General features: G+C 32.8%; 1 protein-coding gene across 12 annotated transcripts in view; it reads left to right on the forward strand.

The window, feature by feature from the left end:
* The window catches only part of LOC106794038 (disks large homolog 4), a 259,789-nt gene that overhangs the window by 182,684 nt on the left and 51,847 nt on the right, over positions 1 to 25,258 (forward strand). For 9 of the 12 annotated variants that reach the window (XM_014761421.1, XM_014761423.1, XM_014761424.1 and 6 more), the window contains 4 exons: positions 11,225 to 11,500; positions 13,015 to 13,227; positions 14,897 to 15,050; positions 17,083 to 17,218. In XM_014761421.1, coding sequence (XP_014616907.1) covers positions 11,225 to 11,500; positions 13,015 to 13,227; positions 14,897 to 15,050; positions 17,083 to 17,218 — 779 coding nt within the window. The remainder of the gene's footprint in view (positions 1 to 11,224; positions 11,501 to 13,014; positions 13,228 to 14,896; positions 15,051 to 17,082; positions 17,219 to 25,258) is intronic. The other 3 variants (XM_014761422.1, XM_014761432.1, XM_014761431.1) reach the window with 1 other exon arrangement.

Raw genomic sequence — 25,258 nt, forward strand, 5'->3', positions numbered from 1 at the left:
TAGCTTGTGTCAGTGTAGCAAGAGAATTACGTATTAATATTATACATAGAGACATTTTATTTTAAATACCGACCAAGAATGTTTAAAAATATTTATCTGATAAATAACAGCTTTCCTGTGATAACAATTAGCGATTTTATTTATTTCTTTTTACGAACGAATTCGAAAATTTGTTTATTCTGTTTCACGTAATTCGTGTAATATCGTCAATAATCGGGATAATAAATCACGATTATGTCTTTAAAACGATAATAGTTTCTTTAATATAATTTAGAATACAAAAAATTTCTTTCGTTCATTTTTATAATTATTTACCAAAAATACTTGCTTACTTATTCAAATGAAATCGTTACAAATTATTTTCTATATAAGATAAATCTATGTTTTCTGTAGAAAAAAATAATAGAAAAAAATAATATTTTTTGTCATTTATATTAATTATAATTTTACTACGCTTATAATAGAATTTTCTTTCCTTTTATTTCCTAATTCCAAACCCAAACTCTTTCGATTCTTGAAATGAATAAAGTATCATGGCGTAGGATAGCGAGTTTTTAATAGACTGAAAAAAATATTTTGTCTCTTTTCAAGTTGTTTAAAAAAAAGAAGAAAAAAAAGAACGTCAGAAATTTTTGCATATACGTGAGCGGGTTGAAAAGTTTCGAGCTTAACACAGAAACAATATTTTTTTCGATCGAAATCACTTTTACTTATAATAAACAAACAAAACCATTAAAAGTTTTGATTGAAGCTAAAAACTTTTCAACCCACCCTCCTAGGAACACATCTATATATAGAGATTATATATATTTTTTCAAGTACTTACAGTTAGAGAGAGTTCATTGGACAAAACGAACATTGCTCCAATTGATAGATAAGAAGGTCTCATACTTCTCATCATAATCATAAATAATAATTTCTGCACTTTAATAGGAGCTAAATACCATTGTGTCATTATTCTAAAAGTAAATTGTATTATTTGTATATTTAAAAAAATAAAATTAACTTATAAACGATACATAGAGGAGAGATACTCACATATTTTCAAACACTCCACTGCTGTAATCGATAACTTTTTGACCAAGAAAACTAATAATCATAATAGCAAATAATTGAACCGCCATCATTGTCAAAAATATAAAATTTATCGAATATATCTGAATATAAAGAGTAAGAAAACGTAACATTAAAAAATATTTCTTATTCCACGATAAATGTTAAATATTTCTCATCCATATAATTAACTGCTTACTTGTGAAATTTGAAATGTTATAATCAAGAACCATATCCAGTACACGAAAAAATTATAATAAGCGAAGATAGAATTAATTTGATCGACGAAACTATAAATAACAAATTGTTCTTCTTCCTCACTTGTATAATATTATTCATTATTTATTAATTTTATTTGTATATATATTATTTTTTATTATTGATTACAATATTTGTGCAAAACACACAAATCATACTAACTGTAATGCTCTCTTATGGCACTTGGCTGCACGTATCATTTTCGTGTAAGCATTGTTCCCCTCGTCATAGAAATCTAAATCTATTCTACTATCAGGTTGCTCCTTCAGTGAGTACCTCATTACGTATCTATGTGAATCCAAGAGGGAATTGTCAAACTGTTAGTAAATTAGCAGATGTAGAAGCACTCACCTGGTAAGGGCGAACATCGAGCAAGCATGTTGTACACATACTATTAATAATCCGATAATACTAGCTGCTGTTATACCTATTGCAATCATAGTTAAATAATAGATAAATAATATCTTCAAAATATATTTTTCTCGACCCGAGAAGTATTCCAATATTGGAAGAAATTTCATTTGACGAGTTTTGTTCAATGGATTAATCACGTCTAATATTAATGGATAAATATATGCTGGTATTGATAATCCGATATGTATATATAATGTCACTGTTATGTGTAAAATTATTATTTTTTATTTTATATTATATTTTCAATATAACATTAATCTATTACTTATTTATTTTTTCCTTTTGAAGTTTTATCATTTTTCTTACGTATTATAACGATCATAAAGATTCGAGTTTTCGCAGCAAACTTTTGTAGAATTTTATATTCCTCTTTACTTTTAACTTTTTGCCATTCATAATTAATACTTTCGTAAAGTTTTATCTATGCGGTAAAATATATGTATATATATACTTTTTATCGTATATTATGTTTCCTTTTTTTTTCTTTTTGAGATAAGATTTTATTTGTTAATCATAAAATATTAAGCGTACCTGATCGGCGCGTTTGTGAAAGAAAATGGCAAAGTAAAGAATGGTGACTAACATGCAACATGCAAGATATGTTAAATTCTCGATGACAAGATCTAACTTTGATCTCAATATTATCAATCTCAAAACCTAAAAGATAAGTATTGTGAAATATTATAATCGAGAAGGAATTTATCGTATAAGGAATTTCCTCACCTCGATTATGTTAGCGCATACGATGCCTGTTTGAACTAAAATTGTACGAACAAACATTTTTCTTCGTTCCATGTAAGGCCAAAGTCCTATCAATGATAGTAAAAAACGATTGATCGTGTAAAATCGTTCCTCGAATACATTCATATCTGTTCAACGAATAAGACTAATCTATTTCGTTAAATTTACAATATTGTTTTATTTCTCCTTTTTTTTTTTTTTGCACCCTATACGAGTTTTTATTCCATCCACTTATGCGAAAGTAATTGAAGATAATTGTGGGGAAAATAATGCTTAATAGTTTACGACATTGTCTAGTGATAGTAGTATGTAATATTAAAAAGGAAATATACACGCGTGTCATACACACACACACACACACACACATGCAAATAATTACGTACGTTTAAAAGAAATATTCTACACGAGAATGATATCGATCTGTTTTGACATTGCAAATTGTTACATACAATTATCGAAATTATCTCGTATGAAATATTTCCTCCCCTATTTCGTATCTCGGTTAAAACTTACTTCATCCCCTATTTTTCTCGATCGAACGAGAGACATGCGCGGTTTCTGTTCGACGCGAACGAGTATAGCCTCATTTCTTTTCGATTCATCCTTGTGACATGTCGTACCTTTCTTTTACCCCTAACATTACAAGTTCCGTGAGGATTATTGTTTCGTTTGAAGATCCTCGAATTGCTCCAAAGTATTACGTCGTTTTTACGGTAACATTTACCTTTTTTTTTTTATTTAAAATTATTCTCTCTTTCTCTCTCTCTCTCTCTCTCTCTTTTTATCTATTTTTCTCTGTCTATATAAATATATACAAAAAAAAGTATATATAATATTCTTTAGATAATTTAAATTGTATTTAATTATAAATATCCGTTTTTAAATAAAAACTTCTTTTTTCTTTTTTATCATATAGCAATTTAATTTCCATGACTTACGATACGTATACTTAAACTTTAGACTTGAGACTTAAAAATTATGTTATATTTTACTGGAAAAAAAAAAAAAAAAAAAAAAAAAAAAGAAAAAATAAAGACAATAAATATTTGTACATATTTACAGAGAATATTATATGAAAAATGAAATTGTATGTCAAAACTTTTATTGGATATCGTTTATATTATTTTCAGAAACGTGGTCCGGTTAGTTCGAAATATGTAAAAGGTGTCATCAGGATCTAATTGCAATGTAAATGCAAATGTTTACGTACGTGAACGATCGTAATTATACAGACATAAAATAATGGACGAATAAAAAATACGTGCACGGAGTAATGAACGAAATAAGGTTCGTTATTTTTATTTTCCATTTGAAAAACTCGACACGCGTAGAGATATAAAAAAAAAAAAAGAAATCTTTTATAATCCGAGTTAATCTATTTAAAACCTCTGGGACATTGGTTCGCGTTAATCAGGATGTAATTAAATTGTATATCGATATCGGATATCGGAAATCGGCTTTGCTTCTACGACCATTCGCTATTGTCATTCAGTTTATGAATAATGAAGCACAATTACTTCAGTATCATGCAATAATACATATCCGGATTTACGTCATTCTAATTCCTCCTCGATGTACATAAGTTATTTGACGAGGTAAATATGTTATGTGATTGTAATGTTTTTCATATTTTTTTTTTTTTTTTTTTTTTTTTTTACCGTTAAAATTGTATATGTTCTTTTTAACCTTTTTTCTTTTTATTTATTACTTAATCGTTAAAAAGAGAAATTCATTTAAATTTGGACGATTATTAATTGTACCTATTACAGAATACGCGAAAAACCTCACCTAACACCTACTATCCACACGTATGGGTACATAAATACTTAGGTATTATATTATACCTATTTGCAAACACGTATCCCTTCTAATGTCATAAATAGTTCCGCGAGATGTGCACTTGGATCTCGTTAATCTGCACTCACCTTGACTGTATCTCTTGGCACGGACTTAGATCTCTGGCAATATCACGCAATATTTACTACCGAACAAGTCAAATCGTGTGGTTCGTTTATCTTGTAAAAACAATGCCACCGAGACGTTGTACTGTAATATATCGTGGAAAGTTTTTATCCGCCAACTCTCTCTCACACACACATACACACCTTTTCTCTATTTATTAGAATTAATTTCTTTCTTTAATTACGTTCGATATAATTAATTAATTATTATTAAATGATATAGAATAAAATGAAGAAGAGAAGAAACAAGAATATTTTATTTCTACAAACTTGAAATAATTATTCCCATCGTTTGTAAGGTTTTGGCACCGAGCCTTGATTTTCATCATGCGACCTTTCGTCGATCCATTTTTGTACAATTAATTTATTCTATTATAGATTAGCTCGATAGAAAAAAAAAAAGAAAAAGAAAAAACACGTGAGTATCAACGAATGAACAATGATACTATTTTACTTTCTCAAATGAGCACGAACATGCGCATCCCGTAAGCATAAACGTAGTATGTACTTACATTAAGATAAGCTCGTTTCTAATGTAAGACGATTACTCTTAGAAAGAATGCGTTTAATGGTCACGCTGATCGTTCAACACATTTTATCCGTTTGATCCTCGAACTCAAGTTGCGTGAGTAAATGCGATTCGTTCTAATACAATGTTTTTCAACTTTTTTTTATATTCTATAATAATATTTCATTGTCACACATATAATCAAAACCTACGAAAATATTTTCAAAATAAGCGTGTACAGATAAATGAACGTATTTAAAATAAAAAAATTTAACACATTAATAATTATTTTCTATAAAAGTAATAGAGCGCGTAACAGTGTAGAATTATTTTTAATTAAACATTTGTTTTTTTTTTTTTTATATGCGTGACGTTAAATTTATCTTTACTTTGAATTTAAATTTGCAAACTTAAAATGTTGATCTAATCGAAGATCAATAATTTGTTTGATTACTCTCACCAACAATTTAATATAAATTAATTTCAATTGGTAATCACTTGTTTGACGAATGAAACTCGATAAGAATTATGTTATAAATATTTTTATAAACAAATCTTTTTATAAGATTTATCGATATTATATTTAACGACGACATTTAACAATAATTCCATGAGTTTATTTATGCAAATGTATATTTGAATAAATATAAATCGTCTTTCGGACGAACAAGAAAGACATTACCCTTGGCACTCTCCTCCGATGCATTTCAATTATCTTGGGGAAGTATCGTTAACGTAAACTAAATCTTTTCGTTTTAATATTCCTAAGACAAAGACCGTGTATCTTATTCCACTTGACTCAAGTTACATATCTCCGTATGTTCATTGTTAATAATGGAAGAGGATTTTTGTTTCCATCAACAGGTAACATGTGTAAGACTAAATGTATACACATTACTATAGAAAAGCTTATCTATTGTTCTATAAAATGTATTCTGAGCAAGATTCAACATTATTTATTGTTACATTTTCTCTCGTCAAGTATGACGTCATAGTTCAAACAAATCTCAATTGTGCAGTTTAAAAAAAAGAATCACAAACAAACTGACTCGGAATAATCTCTACTAATAATAAAAGAAGAATTATTACTAGAGATAATTTAATTATATTATAAAAATATAATTATCCTAATAATATATTATGACAGTATAATTATTGATAATATAATAACAAACACGTTTCTATGTAATATATTAATATACATTTTGATAATAACAATACATAGAATATTTTAAGTATTGCAATAAAAATTGATATTAATAATTGAAATTAAACTTTATTCTTATATAATAATAATAATAATAATAGTAATAATATTATTATATAAACCTATATTATGGAAATACAAATAAAACGTGTAGGTGTAGGTATAGGTATGTGTATGATCGGAATATTTGAAATTTTATCGGCAATGCAATGCAGCTACCTGATTTTACGATATCGAAGGATCACGATGGCCAAGAGGAATGCTGAAGTTTGCCATCGTAAACAGCAGATCCCTTGAAGAGGATCTTCGAGGGATCGCGAGAGGTTTCCTTTCGATGCTTCTCGCTTATCGATGCTTCGTCCCAAGAACTCTAATCGTTTTAGCGAGCTTTCGTGCTTTGCGAGCTTATCTCCGTGAAATATGGAAGATGGAAAGACAGCTTAATGCGAGCTTTAACACCAACTACGACGATTCGATAATCCTATGATCCGTTTCGATCGTTCGATCCTTTCAATCTTTCCGAACTATTTTATTCAATTGATTTCTATCGATTCAGTTGAAATAATTTAATGACAAATTTATAAAACACAGACAAAATATATTTTATATTTCGTAATATTCATTTCCACATTCGATATATTAATCGAAAGTTCAATTAGAAAAAGTGTTGATTAACCGGACACGTGTCAATTGACTTGGAATGAAAATTTTTGATAAAACCTCGGAAAATAGCTAGCGCGAAATCGAGGCTAATTATTTTCAAGGTCGGCTGAGTCTGAAATTCGTTGTACTTTGCCGCGAAACGAAAATCTATCTTTACCCTACAGTTGGGTGCCATGTTCCGACAAAGGCCGACGAATATAGACGGCCGTTTCTCGAGATGTTAATTTGAAACACGACCGAGTCCATTCTACTTGGCTAAGAACAAACCTCCAAATGATTACGGGAATCACATCTATCATCTATATATTTATTATAACTCTTCCTACTCCTACCAAAATGATTCAATATTTTATTTCTTTCCTTTTTTCTATCTCACTTATCAAAATTAAATTTCTATCGGTAATTAAAATCGATGAAAAATTAATCAAATTTACATCAAAAGATTACGGTAAGCAGATTAAAAAAGTCACCGCTATATGTATATGGTACAAAAGTGAAATAAGAGAAAATCTATTGTTTTAATTTCTATTAATGTCTTATTAAATTTGTTAATCGATATCGGAAAGTTTGTTCATGTTTGAAAGATAGGAAACGAATAATTGATCAAACAGTATTTACTTTCTTTTTAATTATATATATATATTCATTTTTTTTCAACAAAACGTTTCGGTAATTTTAATGGAGGCAAATGATAAAAAAAGAGATAATTGTATTAGATAGTTAAATAGATAGATAGATAGATAGAAGGTAGTTATTTAAGCCACTCGAAATATGCCGGGTCGGTGTGTTCGTTTCGAGACGCGTGCCGCGAATGTATTTTCACAGTCAGTTGGAAATAGCCGTCGACCGATCTAATATTATAATAGCGATGACTGGTGGTGGGTTTGTAGAACGATGCTTTTGAGTCTTCTTCCCTTCAACAAGAAGAAAAAAAAGAAGAAGAAGTATTAGTAGTGATGGTAGTAGTAGTAATAGCAGCACAAATAAAAAAAAAAAAAAATAAGAAATAGTAGTATTAGTAATAGTAACATCGACAAAAAAAAGATAAAGAAGAAGAAGAAATAGAAAAAAATGTGAAAAATAAGAATAATAATATAATAATAATAAGAAGAAAAAACAAATAAAGTAGAAGAAGCTTAGAAACGCACGCGCGTGCCGAAGTTACTAGCCGTGTTTTTAACGCTCCGCTAGTGCACAGCAAGAACGTCTAACATCTAAAGTGTAACGTTACTTCTTCTTCTTCTTCTTCTACTACTACTTCTTCTTGGTTGTCGTTGTCGTTGTCATTGTCGTTGCAATTGCAATTGCCGTTGTCGTTTAGTTGTCGTAGTAGTTGTTACGGAAGACTTTAGCCGTGACAGAGAAGACCTTCCTCTTTCTCTCTTTCTCTCTCTCTCTCTATCTCTCTCTCTGTTTCTGTCCCTCCCTCTCCAACCCTCTTTCTATTCGGTTTTCGTCGAGCATACAGTTTCAACTTTTCCTGCCAACAGAATGGCTCGCGATCGGTGTAGCTCTTCTCTTTCGAACTCGCCAATTTGACGTGTTACGTTAATTGGTGGTTCAAACATTTCAAAATATTCTTTCACGAAAAAAATCTTACGAACGATCTCATTCGAGACTAAAGAAAATAAACGATTATTATGGTATACTTTTCGATAAGATTAATTCAAAAGATACCGCCACAGTGTGTGTATATCTCTTTTGGTTTGGATGGTCACGTGGTCCTTACGATAAATGAGAACGGATTAGTAACGAATGGTCTTTGTTTAATACCAATACGAGGATTCGAATAAGAGTATCGAGTGAAGGTATTTAATCGAGTAATCCCTTCTGAGAAACGAGATTTAGAAAGTTTCTAGGAGCAACTCGAACGCGTGTGAATTAGTGTCGGGATAGAAGATTAAACGTTTTAAGCAAGTTTATTTAAAAGAAATAAAGCCAAAGAGAAATAAGAAGAAAAGTTTTATTTATGTTATTTCATGGAAACTGTACACGTGTATATTTTTCTATGTCTACTAATGTACTTCTTGTTAAATATCGTGAAAACTTATATTATTATTTGGTTGAAATCTTAGTTAACATATCAAAATAAACAGACATTTGTGTGTGTGTGTATGTGTATGTGTATCTGGTTAAAAACGTATAAAAAAAGATTATGAGTTTACATACACGCGTGTGTATCTATTCCGTTTATACTTCGTAAATTTTTCAATGGAACTAAAAGTATTCTTCGCATATGTAATCCCATAGTGAATAATAATAATTTAATCGTTGAATTGTGTTTAACGAGATCGAAATCGGAACGCATCGGTTAGAAATAATTTCGTCTCGTTGAGCGAAAGTGTTTTGACTCGATTAATTCGTTCGTGTTCTCGAGGATCGTTCTCGTATCATCGTGCGTCGTCCATTTGCAGTACTGACAACGATGCAATTCATCTGACCCTACTTCTCATCGTTAATCTAACGGACACCATGGCCGACAGGTTTCGTAAAATGGTAATTCGATTCGATTAGATTCGATAATTCAAATTCAAACAACTTACCATTGATCATAAACGTATTTTAACGTTGCTTGTTGGAAAAAATATTATTATATAAAATTAAGAAAAAAAAAAGTAAATAATTTAATTTTATAATTAACAACGTATTATATTGGCTACATTTTAAGGAACATCGAAGTAATTGCGAGCGTTGAACGCTTCCTCGAACGGGGTATCACCCCACCTACGCAAATTTTCTATAAATATTTCGTTACTCTCGATAAATCAACTGTGCTTGCTTGCAAGCTTGCGTTAAGACACGTGCGCCGACACACACGTGTGTGTTGTATCCTTTGAGTTCATAAATAGTAAGAAATATATATATTATATATATCTATATAAAAGTATATATATGTTACCGTCATAGCCGGAAATCCGCCATTGCTAGTAATTCCTCGGCATTCTCATCAATGCAAAGAGCATTCTCTGATAAAGTCGGAAACAAGAATTTTTACAGTTTTTCCTAAGCATTGAACATAATACTTTGATATTCTATAGAATATCAAATTACTATTTAAACAACGTTGAAAAGAAATTGCAAAGATRCACAATTTACAGCATTGCATTTACTGACATTTTATAAACTTTACATGCTAAATTTATAACTCGATATGGTGTTCAACGCGTAGACAAAAGAGTGTACTTTAATTTAATATAAATTTTATTAAAATCTATTAACTTTTAGTATAAAAAATATTTACCAAAACTTTTCAAAGAAATAGCAAAGTTGTACAATTTATAGCATTGCAATCTACTACTACAACTAACACGTTAATCGTTATCGATTGTATCTTGTAGGATAATAATCTTATCCTAGAAATCACAGCTAAACTAAACTCTACGCAAAGGATGTTTTCCGTTTGGATAAGCAAATCTATCTAACGTTGGGAGTAGGAGGGGTTAACTCATTGTTAAGCTTCCTATGGGGAATGAGGTTGGTTGATAGAGTAGGCCGAAAGAGTCGAGATAGGAGAGAGGGAAGAGAAGATGAGAGAGTATATGGGAGTAGTAGGGAATGGGGGGGACTAACTAGTTAATTGATTTTGAGACCTCAAGCAGACTAGATTAGCTCGCGTGATATTCTGCTTCGACGGTGGTTGTTTATGCGAGATGTCGTTCGGTGATCGCTCGTTTAATAACGTTATACCCTATTATAAAGCCCACGTATAAAGAAGGAGAAGGAGGAGTGAAACTCGTCCTCTTTTCGTACCAATACACCATGCTTAACGTGAAACGTTATTATACCGAGTCCTCGTAAAAAGATATCTTCTCTTTTGGAAAGTCTTTAAGAGCTACTCAAAACCTTCTCCAGTAATCTTCTTAATAACATTTCGATAACATCTTCTTCATTCTACTACGACTTTCTCGTCATTTATTTTCTCGAGTCGTTCGATCGATTTTTTTTCTTTATCGATTTTATAATCGATATAGGAATGGATGGAAATGGGGCGGTCGGAGGGGGGAGGGGTAGATGAAGAAAGACTCATTATATTTACTTGAAAAATGATTTCTATTTATGATAAATCATTTTTAATTACTATTTTATATACTTTTATTTATTTGGATTCAGTATTTTATATTATAAATGATTCATATTAGAATATACCGTCACGGTTATTATAATATATATGTATAACAAAGTTTAGTTAATTAAATAATTAAAATGCTAATAATATTTTTTTTTTAAAATACTGATCAAAATAATATTGATTCGATGAAATGGCAGGCTCATTTTATGTTATTGGATAAAATATTTAATCTATCGTTTTTCTTTGTAGATAGAAATTTGAACAAAATATTGTATATAATACGACAAATAATTGTTGGTTAGTTTGTTTGTTTTTTGGTATTGTATAGAACTATATTATATTTGTTTCAGGTAAACGGCGACGATGATTGGGAGTACGAGGAGATCGTGTTGGAAAGAGGTGGGGCCGGTTTGGGTTTTAGTATCGCCGGAGGTACCGACAATCCTCACTTTGGTAACGACACAGCGATTTACATCACCAAACTCATACCAGGAGGTGCAGCATCCGCGGATGGACGTTTACGTGTTAACGATACGATCCTTCAGGTGAATGATGTCTCCGTCGTCGACGTACCCCATGCGGCCGCCGTAGATGCCCTCAAACGTGCCGGCAATACCGTCAAATTGGTATGTCTCATTTTTTCTAATTCTTTTCTTGTTTTTTGTTATTTCTAATAATTGAATAAAGCGTAAGAATACAAATTCTTACAATTAGTTCTCCCGAAAAATTGAATTAATTTAATTTAATTACAAAAAAGAGAACAATTTATTAAATTATTTAACACTAAGGTTTTTTTTTACGAACATTTCTTATATACCTATCTACCTTTTTCTTCATAGAAGGAAATTTTGGAAAAAGTATTGTACATGTAATAAATTATATTTTTAGATATTACATATATAACTTATATTATAGATTAATTTTCGTATCATTTTGAAGATAGTTAAATTTCTACATAACTTGATCCTATTTATAATGACACAGAATTAAACAAAATTAATTTCATTATGTCGTGAAATATCCTTTCGATGATCATCGATTTTTTTTTTTTTTTTAAATAAATTACGAGTATCTTCTCTCATCGTCGCACAAAAGGAAAATAATAAATTCGTCGTTATAACAAATGACGTTTTCAAAAGTTTATCACATTTTTAAAGACGAACCATTAAGAAGGAAGGAATCTTATGTTAGAGAGCAGGTAAATGATCGTCGCTTCGGGACTTTTAAAAAGTGGAAAAGAGAAAGAAAGTGAGGAAGAGAAGAAAGAGGAGGTTGAAGATAGAGGGGGAGGGAGAAAAAGGGATGATATTCGGGAAAAGGTTTTATGACAAATAGATATAGAAGTCTTGCCAGTTATCATCTTTCTTCTTCCTCTTTTCAAAAAGTTCTGTTCTTCTTCATTTGGGAACTTCTCGATCTTTTTCATATAAAAAAAAAGGTAGAAAAGGGAAGGTAGGGAAAATGTATTTATGAGTGAAGCGATAACAACTTGTACTATACGGAATTTATGCTTATGAAACGTTCGTCGTAAAAACAATCGTACAAATTCCAAAATTTCTTTCTTTTTAATTGCAAAAATTGAATCACATTGTAAAAATCGAATATATTTTTGTTTAATTTATCTTGAATCTGTAACAACCTGAACGAACCGAAAGGATCGCAGTTTATTTCGCGTTCTCGATTAGTTTCGCAAACGTTATCGAAAGAAGAAGGGCGGAAGAGTGGGGGGGGAGAAACTACGAATTCGTCGATAGGAATCGATAGGGTTCGGTGAAAAAATAAAATAGAGTTTTCGTAATTAATTTTTTTCTACGTGAACCATTTTTATAGTTTTCATTTCCAGCGAAAAAAAATGTAACGCCGCGTACGCTACATGTGAACGAAAGCATGACAAAAAAGTTGTTAAAAATAAAAACTAAAAAGAAGGGAACTATGTCGTTCGGTACGAGAAACGTAAAGCACGGTAAACTAAACGATAAAAAAAACAATAAAAGAAAACAAACAAGCAAGCAAACAAGCAAGCAAGCAAGCAAGCAAACAAACAAACAAACAAAAAAGAAAACTAAATTTTTCTTCCTGTATTGCCGTAACATGTAATTGCATGATTCATGAAATTTTGTTTTCTTTACCATTTTAACAGTACGTTCGCCGGCGGAGACACACGCAGCTGATGGAAATCGAATTGATCAAAGGAAATAAAGGTCTCGGCTTCAGTATCGCTGGCGGTATTGGCAATCAGCATATACCTGGTGACAATGGAATATACGTTACAAAAATTATGGAAGGTGGAGCTGCACAAGTGGATGGTCGTCTAGTTGTTGGGGACAAATTGGTAGCTGTCAGAAATGCCATGGTGAATAAACATATTTATTTTTTCTTCATATACATGTGGATGCAACTTGTTCAAAGTTTCCTAAAGAAATTCAAATAATTTTCGATTAAAAGAAAATAATTTAGTTGATAAGTTTAGCATATATATAATCTATTACTATTTCCAGACTAATCGGTGGTAGTGGTACCTTTTAGAAAAATAAACTCCTGATCATTTTTCATTTTAAAAGGGCATGACTAACACCACCACTACCACACTTTTCTAGATTTTCAAGATAAAACTTCCAACGGAATGGCCGGTTAAGTGCAGATGAGAAAAATAGATTAGGGCGGTTCGTAGCTCGTGCAAGTTTATAATTGATAGCTCCTATCAGTCAGTGATATATATATATACAGGGTGCTCCAGAAGATTTCTCCTAAATTTCGTAATAATTTTTTTATGAATATGATTATAATAATGTATAAATGTAGCCTCGGAAATGCTTTGTTTTATAATTAAAGTCAATCAAAGATTTTCTTCGTTCTTTTCTTTATTTCAATAATGAAACGTTACTAGAAAAATGGTGGGTGGCTTGGAAATATTTGACTGGCTTTAACTCGAAAACAAAGAGAACTTTGTCATTATTTTAATCACAGGAATATGCTCGTGAAGTTTAGCAGAACTTTCATGGAACACCCAGTATATATATATATACAGAAAAGAATTCGTTCTTTCGCTAATTTCCTATCACCAGCGCTACCATCATCTCCCATTTTGCCTCGGTAGATGCGAATTTCTCGTCATTTCGAAACTTCCTATTACGATCTTTCGCATCAACGCTCCAGCTTCCTCTTTTCTTTCTCCTTTATTTTCTTTTTTCTCTTTTTCATTTACGTTTCTCACTTCCGAATCATGGAAGAAAGAAAATGCGGCGATTAAAACGACCATGGGGTTTCTTATTGTCTTGATTTATGACCATGAGAACAATTTTTAAACTCGTTCTACGTAAATTTTTGTTCTAGTTTCTTTCAAATTCTAATAAACGCAATAAATAAATATATATAGATATAACTTTTTCTTACAAACTAGAAATTACTTCGTACGTTATTGAAATATCTTCAGAATCTTAATTAACCTTACGTACTTACTTATTTAATCGACGTTCTGTGTTCTTCTCATCTAACGAAAAAGCTGGCAAACGTGCTGTCTATATATATATTTTGATATACTTTACACATACATATATATATAATATATAAGAGAGGAGGTCCAAGTGTTAGATTCTGAAGTTGATTTAACTTTGCGCATGATTACGTGCCACTAAGCTTGTTTCGTGTCCGTGGAAAGTTCGTCAGATGTTCGCGACAGTGTTACCAAAAGTTTCAAACCCCCATAGCTTTTTCCTATGTTGCACTACAATCGCTCTTCTGTAATTAGCTCAACCCGTCTCACTTTCAAGACCGTTCGTGTAAGGAAGAAAAGATAGAAAAGTGATCATTCGTTCTTTTTCTTTTTTCTTTTTTCTTTTCACTCAATATCATTCCATCAAGATTAGCTTTCGTTTCAATTAAAAGAATCGTTTTTTCTTTTTTCATCAATCCTTTTTTTTCCCGTTATTTTTACTTTCACGATTCAGTAATCGATTGAGATTTTCTATAATCTGTAAGATTAAACAAAGAGTTATCTCTAAGGATTATTCTATTGGTTTCAGCAGGGCGACAAGAATCTTGAGAACGTGACGCACGAGGAAGCTGTGGCTACTTTGAAGGCAACCCAGGACCGTGTTGTTCTTTTGGTGGCTAAACCTGAAGGCACCATACCTCCACCACCACCAGCTTCAGATCGTTCAGTTTCACCACAACCACGTAAGTGTTGCAGTTCATTTCTTTTCAAGATTAAGTACGAAAAGATAAGTCTACGGTTATATATAATATATTATATTATTTTCTTTCTTTTATAATTGTATTCACAAAATTCTTACGTATCATTACAATCAAAACCCTTTTTTACGACACGATATTCTAGAAAACTAAACTTAAGTAATGTCATGATGCAAATAGGTTAATAATATTACTGATTATTATTAACTCTTGTCCTCATATTTGAAGATACTGAGAGAAGTAGAGAAAAAAAAAAGAAAAAAAAAAGGCTAATAAAAATTCTTTTCCACTCGGAGATAAAAATATTTTTATCTCATGATACCCGTTTACTATATTCAACATAAACATTTAAAGAAGTTCACTTCTTTTCTTTCTCTATTTCTCGAGCAAAAGATAAGAAAAGAAAAGAAAATAAGAAAATGGACTACGACGAGAACAGTGTTGAAATTTGAAATGAAAAACATGTTGATTCTATGGATAAACAGGTAAAAGAAAAAGAACAAAAAAAAGAACAAGAAGAAAAAGAAAAAGAAGAAGAAAAAAGGGAAAAACGTTAGTAAAAGAATATAGGATGGAAAAGAAAATGTTAGAAATGAATTTTTGATCTTAGGATCTTTCCAAGATAAGAATTTTCCTTCTATCTTGAGTCCGTGATCGGACGTAAACGTAACTTATTCATCGTCTTCATAAAGCAGCCTCGTAAACTCTCGTCTTGAGTCATCTCGAGACGAGAATGCGTACCTTAGGCTCCTCCTACCGGTCCTTAGTTCAGGACTCGTGACAGAAAGGGTGAGGCGATGTAAGAGGAAGAATAAGACGTCGGAGGAGATGGCAAAGAAAGACAGAGAGAGAGAGAGAGAGAGAGAGAGAGAGAGAGAGAAACTTCTTCTTGAGTGTGGGTTTATCGTGGCTGAATTCAAATTGCTCCTTTAAAACAACGACGTGGAAGTATCAAGACAGTAGAGGAGGAGGTGAAGCATAAGGGGTGGCGGTGGTGGTGGTGGTGGTAGAAGAAGAAGAAGAAGAAGAAGAAGAAGGAGAATAGGGTGGGGGAGGATCGGTGCTCTCGCCTTCCAGCAAGATTATCCGAATATTTGCCTTAATCTTTGTAGAAATGGCCGGAGGACGTGCTAAATTTCATGGATAGAGAAAATGAGCAGGGATGGGCTAGAGGATGAAGATGGGATGGGATGGGGTGGGTTGGGGGTGGTTGATGCTTGGTGGAGAGGGTGATGAGAGGAGGTTGAGCAAGTCGTTTGCTTCTCGTCTCGTTTTGCGAGACTGTAGAACGAAAATTTTATCGTCGATGCTGCCGCTTTTTGATGGTTCGATGCTTTCTCTTTCTTTCTCTCTCTCTCTCTCTCTCTCTCTCTCTCTCTCTTATTTCTCTTTCACGAGAGCGAACAGCAAACTCGCGTCGAACTTTTTATTATTCCTTTCTTTAGCCTGGCGAAACGTTGTAGCTTTTGGTGTGCGTTTTCTCGTATATCGCGAATAAAAATAGTGGGGTCAGAGGACGGGGGAGGAGTATAACAAAGCTTCAGTTGATGTCTTCCGAGTGGCTCGTTTCTGTCGGCTCTTAATCGCATACCGTCGCGATTTCTCTCTCTCTCTCTCTCTCTCTTACTTTTTAATTTCTCTTTATGACAAGTTTTATGGCCGATAGAACACTCGATAAAATCACTCTGATCTTTTTATTCGGATTTGACCTGCTTGCAGGTTTGCTACTGCTGTTGTTGCAGTTGATATGCATGTCTTTGATAGAGATATATTTACAACTGTCAAATAAAAACTTTTATGATTGATCCTTTTCTTTTTCTTTTTTTTTTTTTTTATTTTGTGCCAGTCAACTCATGATCTGATTAAAGTTTAATCTGGGGAATATGAAAATAATATATTTGTATTATTTATGTAAGTGTGAATAAAAAATAATTAAAAAATAATTATATATATATTATGATTCTCTGTTAAGTTTGATTAATTTTAATATCTACAGATGTCTGTTTTATTTTGACAGGTAAACAAAATGGAGCAGTGTCGGCGTTGGAGAATAATTCTACGCTACCGTATTCCCAAGAATCTCGTCATGCGTCGTCTCTCGCGCTTCACGGCGTCGCGACGCCTCGTGCCGTTTCACAGGAAGACGTATCTCGGTGAGAGTTCACTTTGAAATTCATATTTATTAATTTCTTTTTCTTCTTTTTTTTTTTTTTGTCTTTTCAAGCATAATATATAATATCATTCTTTCATAACGTATATATTTATCATGAAATTTAATAAAAAGAAACATATGGTTTCTTATTTTATCAATCGTGTTCATTGACACAATCGAATTTTAATGGGCAACAGTTCAGCTCGGTCATTACTCGTTCGTTTATGACGTTTCTCGTAAATACGAGTTATTTCGTTGCTTATCTCTTTCTCATTCTCCTGTTAAATAATATCAGCATTTCTAAATGTATGTTAGTTCATGCGAGTAAAGATAGGATTGGTTAGTTCGTAGTTATTATGAAGTAAAACTTATTATGCAAGGACAAAGCTAAATCATAGAAAGGACAATACTATCGAAAATGTTAAAACCCAACCGTGCATGTCTTCTATGAGCGAGTAGGAACAATTTCGAAAAGGTCGACGTTTGATCAGGACAAATCCTATACGAATAATCCCTTTTCCAGAGATAGTAGAATGAAATTAGAATGTGTGTCGAGAGTTGTAGAAGAGTTAATTTCGAATGTATCGAGGAACTTATCGAGTCGGTTTGCTCGACAAGCTGAGGGAATCGATGAGAGAACGCGTTATGTAATGTACGGAAGATAGGTGTACAACCATCCCATTGGCTCGTTCTATTGACCTAACTGGTCGATGTTGACCTCCTGTAATAGTAGATATCCTCTCCATAGAAAGATAGACTGGTTCACGAATGAGAATATCGTACCCACTCCTAAGTCCGAGTACCTTTCGTGATTTCTACTTCGTTATATCGTAATCGGAAATAAGTATTCGCGGAGTTTAGAAATCCCACTGTTCCATCGAATAGATATTTCATGATTCGGAAAATGAAACGACTTTGTTGTCTAGGTGGTTTTATTTTAATGACAACGCGATGTAACATCTGAGAATTAGCACCTGCTCTGCTATGTTCTGTTCCTTCTTCCTCGGAAGATTCACGGACCACAGATAATGAAATATTCTATTCATAGTGATTCTTAATAGCAAGTTCCCCCGGAACTGCGATTAATCCTTGGTTCCTTCCTTCCTTCCTTCCTTCCTTCCTTCCTTCCTTACTTACTTACTTACTTACTTACTTACTTACTTACTTACTTACTTACTTACTCACTCACTCACTCACTCTTTCCCCACCTTCATCCAGTTGCGTTCAGTAGCAACTATCTACGTCCCTCGTACCTCTTCAAAATCCTTAAAGTTTTGCGACCTTATCCTCCCTTTTAGCTTAAGCTTTTCAAAGATTCCACCTTAGCCGGAAGGGATTTGGCGAGTTGTACAACGAGAGGGAAACGAGAACGAGGAAAGTTACAGACGTAGAAAATGCTTTGAAAGTGGATGGGTAGCCGACTGAAGGTTTAAAGAGAAGAAAACTACGAGTTATTACGGTACTCGAGCATCAACCTAAATGCACGCAAAAAACTTTAATTTCTTCCCCTCGTAAATTAGCCGGAACCATTATTCCCGTCACTGTAATTTACTCTTATACCATCTTCGAACCGTCTCCACCTTCCCCTCCCCACTTTCCCCCGCCATCACCCATCCACGCACACCACTTTCCATTCCTTTTCTTTTTCTTCTCCATTCTTTTTTTGCTTTCTTTCGGTTCGAGATATGCGCGAGCAGCCGGTGAAGAGTTTAAAGGAAAATTAGGGTAATTATTTAGTAGTCCTTTTCGTGGAATCTTCCATGGAACCTCTGAGACATCCTTAAAATAGCCTTAGGATAGCCTTTAGATGTTCCTTCCTCTTTACTTCACGTAAATGTCCTCGTGAAACTCGTAAACTCTCGAGTGATTGCTGGCTCAGGTCCTTTCACACACAAACTTTCAAGGAATTAATAAAGTTTCACCGTCGTTGGGCCACCACGATTTCTGTTACACGTTTTAAATCGCTAGCAACGTTTAAGACTTTCAATCGGATTTTTTGAAGGGAAAACTTCTTTAGAATCATTGTGATTTGAAACTCGATGAAACGGAAATGAGGAAACGACATTAAAAAGAGACAAATATATGCATGCGTGTATACTGCACGCATGTATTTTTTTCCTTTTTTTTTCTCTCTTTTTACGTAATTTAATGTAAACACGAAAACTAACAACGAGATTTGCATATATGGCTGAAATGTATATCGGGTTTGTTTTTGTCAACATTTTTATTCATTATTTAAAATAAATGATCATTATTTATAATACAATATCGATACGTAATATTAGTCAGCATTACATATGTTAATATAAAATCTCTCAATACATATGGAATAAATGTTAAATATTAATAATAAAATATGTACATCTAATAATGTAACCTGTCAATAATTTTCATTCTAAATTTTGCATAAAGCAACAAAATGCGATCCGACACTTAATAATTTATAACAAACCAAATATTCGTATAAATTGATCGTTTATTTTACAAAATACATATTATCGTAAATGAATAAAAATAATCTGCCATAATAAATAGTGAGCATTCAGTTATTTGTCATTCTTACAATTTGTACGATAATATCGTATTCTAGTTATTTTAGTTTTAATTTAGTTATATCACGACTCAATTGATATGCACTCCGTTAAACAACTCGACACGTCGTTAAATTCGCACGAAAAAGTCTACCCTTCGTAACTCTTAACGGATTTATCGGGAATAGTAAAAATTGTACCGATTGCTTATTATACGACACGAAACTGTCGGATCTTAATGGCTTGCAGTTACGGAGCTCAGGTGTATTCTAAATTTATGAGTGGGGTTAATAGCTCAGACTACGCCTCGAATCCTTCACTGATATTACGAAGGATTAGAAAACCGTAATGCTCGATGATTAAACACAAGTTTATTTCAAAATAAAGAATTTACTTTGACACGCGATACCTGTATAAATAGAAGAAGTCATAGAAAATTATTGTGCCATTCAGCGTGCCGTTAAACTATATGCATATGTTAAAGATTATTGCACGAATAATTAATTATCCATTTTTTTATTACAAATATATGTTATAAAAAAGTACTACCAAATTCTTTGAAGAAACAAATAAAAGCGGAAGTACGTATTGTTCAATTTACACAGATATATACCGTGTGTAAACATACTTATACATAGAGACACGTATACGTATGAATCGTTTTAGGGAATACACATGTTTGATACATATGCTTGTGTTTATATCTATATTCCTATATACATTTGTCGGATGCGGGCCAGGGTCAGAGCTTACTCAGGTCACGAGCGTGATACTACCACTACCACAACTTTGACATTGCTTACTGCAGTTTAGTTCTCGACGCTTTCGCTTACGTAATTTAACAGTATCGTATAGAATCTACAGTTTCCTCGTTTTCCCTTCTAAAGATAATGTTGAATTTTCAGCTTGCGCCCAACCCTCTCGCACGTATTTCGAATTTATCTCGTTACCGTCATAAAACTTTTCTCGCTTTTTCCCTCTGTTCTATTCTCTTTAAATTGTTCCATGTAGTATGCTGTAGGTATATACGTATATATACCGTTCGTTTATCTTCATTTTTTTTTTTTTTTTTTTTTTTTTTTTTTTTTTTTTTTTTTTTTTTTTTTTTTTTTTTTTTTTGGCACATACTTTTCGCTAGGTAAAATAACTATAACGAGGAAAGTCTGATTTAACTTATTAGGATAATAAAGATAAGAGGACAACGTTAATTTTTATTTTTCATTCGAATTTGGACGTTGATTTTTTTTCCAAAATTATCTTCTCATATACATTTTTCTAAATTTTCGTCTTTTCTTTTTTTCTTTCTTTTTCTTTCTCCTAGATGAATTAATTGTATTAAAGTACGCGGATGGGGTAAACATCGTTCCGGTGATGAAAATAAGAATAGTGTGACACTAATTTGGAGACCCTTCATCCGGTTCATTGTAATCTGCCCTCGTATAAAGCAAGACTAATTTAATTTCTCTCTCTCTTCCTATTTTTTTCACTATTTTTTTCACCCTCTTCTATCTGTCTATCCGCTCAGAAATGTCTGTTGCGCGATGAGAGAGGAAACCCACAGGAATAATCGAGTGACACGAACAGTTGCCAGACTACACGTATAATTCGATAAGAAAATGCATAAAAATGTTATTTCATTAAAGTACGAAATATTTCACAAAAGTAACCAACAAATATTGTTCCTTTAATATCTTTTATTTTTTCTCAATATAATATAGAAAATTTTTATTGATAAAATAAAAATTAATAAGCGAAATAAAAAGAAAACAATTTCATACGAAAATATTTTGATATTTATTATGTTAAATAATAAAAGTAATTTATAACGATTGAAAATATCGATTCAAAAAGGAAACACCTGTTATTACGAGACATTTAAAGCCAATTTTCAGGTTTTAAGCAGAATAAAAAAGAAAAGTAAAAAGATAAAAATGAACATCCAAAGAAGTAGTAGTTTCGCATCGAAGTATAATAGCATATTCCGGCCATGAAAATGATCCTGTATTATACAGACGAGTTGAACGAAGTCGAGATTTTCCGGACAATTCACGAATAGAAAAGAACCGTGTGCATTTTTATCCTCTTTCATTTTCTTCCTAGACAGCAGGACACCCGGCCGAGTTAGTTCGTTCCATTGTTCCCATGGACTTTCCTCCACCGAGAGGTTTCACTCCCTCGCACAGCCTCACCTCTCCTCTTTACTCTACCGTCTCTACCTCTTTCATTTTCAGGGCCAGGAGAAATTAAATTTGTTCCAACATCGGGCTAAAAATACGAGGTCCGCTAGGAGAATGTTGTAAAATGGCGACATGGTTTTGAGAACGAACGAAGAAAACGAAGGAGGGCGAAGGGGAATGGGTGAGGGGGGTGAGGGGTGAATAAGTATAAAAGGGTTCTAAGTTTTCCTATGGGATTAGAATTTTGTTGCATCAATGTGAACGTTTACACCGACACAACTAAATTCAGTTCCTGCCTTGTTGTTTGTGGCTATTTCACAGTGTGTGTGAGAGTTTGTGTGTTGCAGCAAAGTTGCATTTGGGGCACGTATTATTAAGCGGCCGAACGAGACCAACCGATATTACCCTCGAATCGTTTTCTCCCTTGAACTATAAGTTTATGATCGGCCATAAGGGATTCAAGATCGGCTAGTACCGTTTGATATTAAATGTGTACTATAAATAGGTACGATATTATACGAGTAATTCGTGCTTCTTTTAAACTAGAAAAAGAGAAAGAAAAAGAGAGAGAGAGAGAGAGAGAGAGAGAGAGAGAGGATATAACCAGTAAAAGAATCATTCCGTTTATGGATTTTTATTCAGGATCGACGAAAATAATCTAAATTCTCCTAACATAGAATTTTCCATGGAAGCTATTCGCATGGTTTGTTTCATTTAAGGTATACGGGATCAATTTTCCCAAGCTCTTTGTATAATGTACCCATTCGCCTAGCTAGAAATTGCGATCTACATGGAATAAGAGAGAGAGAGAGAGACAGAGGGAGGGAAAGAGGGAATGGGGGAAGAGGACAAGATCTTAGACATTGTTGCATAGGAAACGATGAGACGCGTATTGTTACCGATCGTAATATACAACGGGGTCCTTAAATAATTCACCTCGAACAAGCTTCCTTGCCTATATATATATATATATATATCCCTTGCGTTTACTCCCTGATTATAGTAACGTGATTTTCTCTTGACTTATGACAATAGGTAAAATCTATCGAGAAGTTCATCGTCAAATTTATACAAGTTTAATATTTTATCCGCGTGTATTCAATCCTAATTGAATCCTCCTCGCCCCTCCGGGCTTCCCCTTACACCCTTCCCACTAAAGTATTCACCACGTGCATGTTTCCATCGATAAGATAAAAAGTCAATAACAATATGAAGTATAGATACTAAATGATCACGAAAGAAAAATCTACGAAATTTATTCGCTTAGTTCATTATGGTTAATGTCCTGTAGGAAAATAAAAAAAAAGTATTATGAATACGGAATGTGTTAATCGATAAGAAGAATTTCCTTTTTAGAGTATAAGATTTAATCTTACGGATAGTTGATTTATTAATTAAAAATTAGAATATGTCAATGTGAATGATTCAAACGCGGAACAAAGTCAATTAATTAATAATATTACATATCACGTTTAAGTTAGGATCACTAATCGAATCCTTGGAACATCTTAATTCTGTTCTCGTTTTCATTGATAAGAAGAGTCAAGAGCGTTACCGAAATTATCAGAGTGGAGAATCTTTGGGAAATGATTTGCTGAGTCATTAGTTAAAATCCCCAAACTGGAGGAATAGGATATTGCATCTCGAATCTTAACCAATAAAATTCCCTTAGCGCGCGCGGGGTAGGATTTAGTTCTATTAAAAGGAGGGAAGGTGTAGGGGGAGGGGGAGGGAAGAGAGGAGAAATGGTTTGGTGGAAGAAGAATATATTGCTAGGTCAGCCATTCTGGCATGGGCGTCGTGACGCCAACGTCGTCGGCGTGTGAAAGGGTATCCAGCAAGCGACCACACGACGTCGTTCGAAGAAGCCGATGGCTTTACTGCTGATGCTGGTGATGCTGTTGGTGACGGTACCGTCGTTTAGTTCCGTTTTGCAAGCGACAGATTTAGAGTATAACCTATGTCAGCTTCTCCTATCCTAAATGAAAATAGCTGATTTAGCAGAATATTAGGAAAACGATGATGGTGGATCGTTACTAGACATTGTTAGAAATTTTCAAAAATGATATTATCGTTTTAATATCCACCCCACCCCCACCCCGGCCCCTTTTATTTATTTTTTTCTTTTTTTATTTGAAATTAGAAATGAATTCGCTCGCCAATAATATTGTATTATATATTAGTCTATCGGGGATTTGATCGGTGAACATTTTGAATTAAAATGAAGGATAGAATAATATTTATGTAGATGTCGTATATGCTTAGAGTTTTTCTACGATAGATGTATTAAGAGAGAGAAAGGTTAAGTGGGGAGATAGGGTATAGGTAGTAGTTGGTCGTACCTAAGGCGTGACATTGCCGTTAGTTTAGTAGTCTCTTGCAAACCGTCCGGATAGCAACACGAGTTACTTTGAAATGTCTTAGCGAGCTCTAAATAAAAAAAAGGTAATCGTATTCGCGAATTTTTCACACGTATTTTTATTATTATTATTATTATTATTATTATTAAAAATTGTATTTTCCTTATAAACAATATTCGTGATATATTTGAACGGGATCGTTAGAAAAATCGAAGATAAGATCGTTGTCCTCGTTTATGATCTAGTTCGATTATAATATAATCGAGATAATGTAACATCGTTGGATCTTTGGATATAAATTGTGACAAAGCGTTTAACGTGATCGGAACTGGTCCTCGTCGATATCATCCTTGGTGCATCGAGATCAAGATTTATCGTTGCTCTCCATAAAGGTGTGCTGCAGGCAACCCAAGTGTTGTCTCATACGAAATATTGATCTCGATGATGCCAGAAGTAGGGGAAGGCTCGAAGGAAGATACGTGTTCAAACGGATATACTATATACAAAGGTGTTGTAGAGAGATGTGTGTAAGTACATATGTATAGTTACTGCTTTATGTGTGATTGTTTCTATGTAAACCCATGTGTACACATATATATATGTCGATCGTGTTCGGAAATGAGTTAAAGGGAAAGAAGAGTACCGTTTCGATTTAAATCCATCGTAAACAAGTTTCTTGCGTATCCTATGAAGAATTTCACGGTCCATATTATTATACTAGTTTTTTTCTTAAGCTTATTTTTTGTTCTTTTCCTTTTTTTAAACGCCCGTTAATATCTCACGTTATTATAGAACTGAACGAACCGATAGTAATAACAGAAGGCAAAATAACGCTATTTATTTAATCAGTATGTATTAATATGTTTGATTCCATTTTTTAATTGCAATTTGTTTAATTTTCAATTGGTTGTTAATATTTATAATATGTCGCATCGGTATTATATTAATATTTTATTAGTAATATTGATTCGGT

Source organism: Polistes canadensis, unplaced genomic scaffold (genome assembly GCF_001313835.1).
Source record: "Polistes canadensis isolate GaletaPanama2010 unplaced genomic scaffold, ASM131383v1 scaffold_22, whole genome shotgun sequence".
NCBI lineage: Eukaryota > Metazoa > Arthropoda > Insecta > Hymenoptera > Vespidae > Polistes > Polistes canadensis.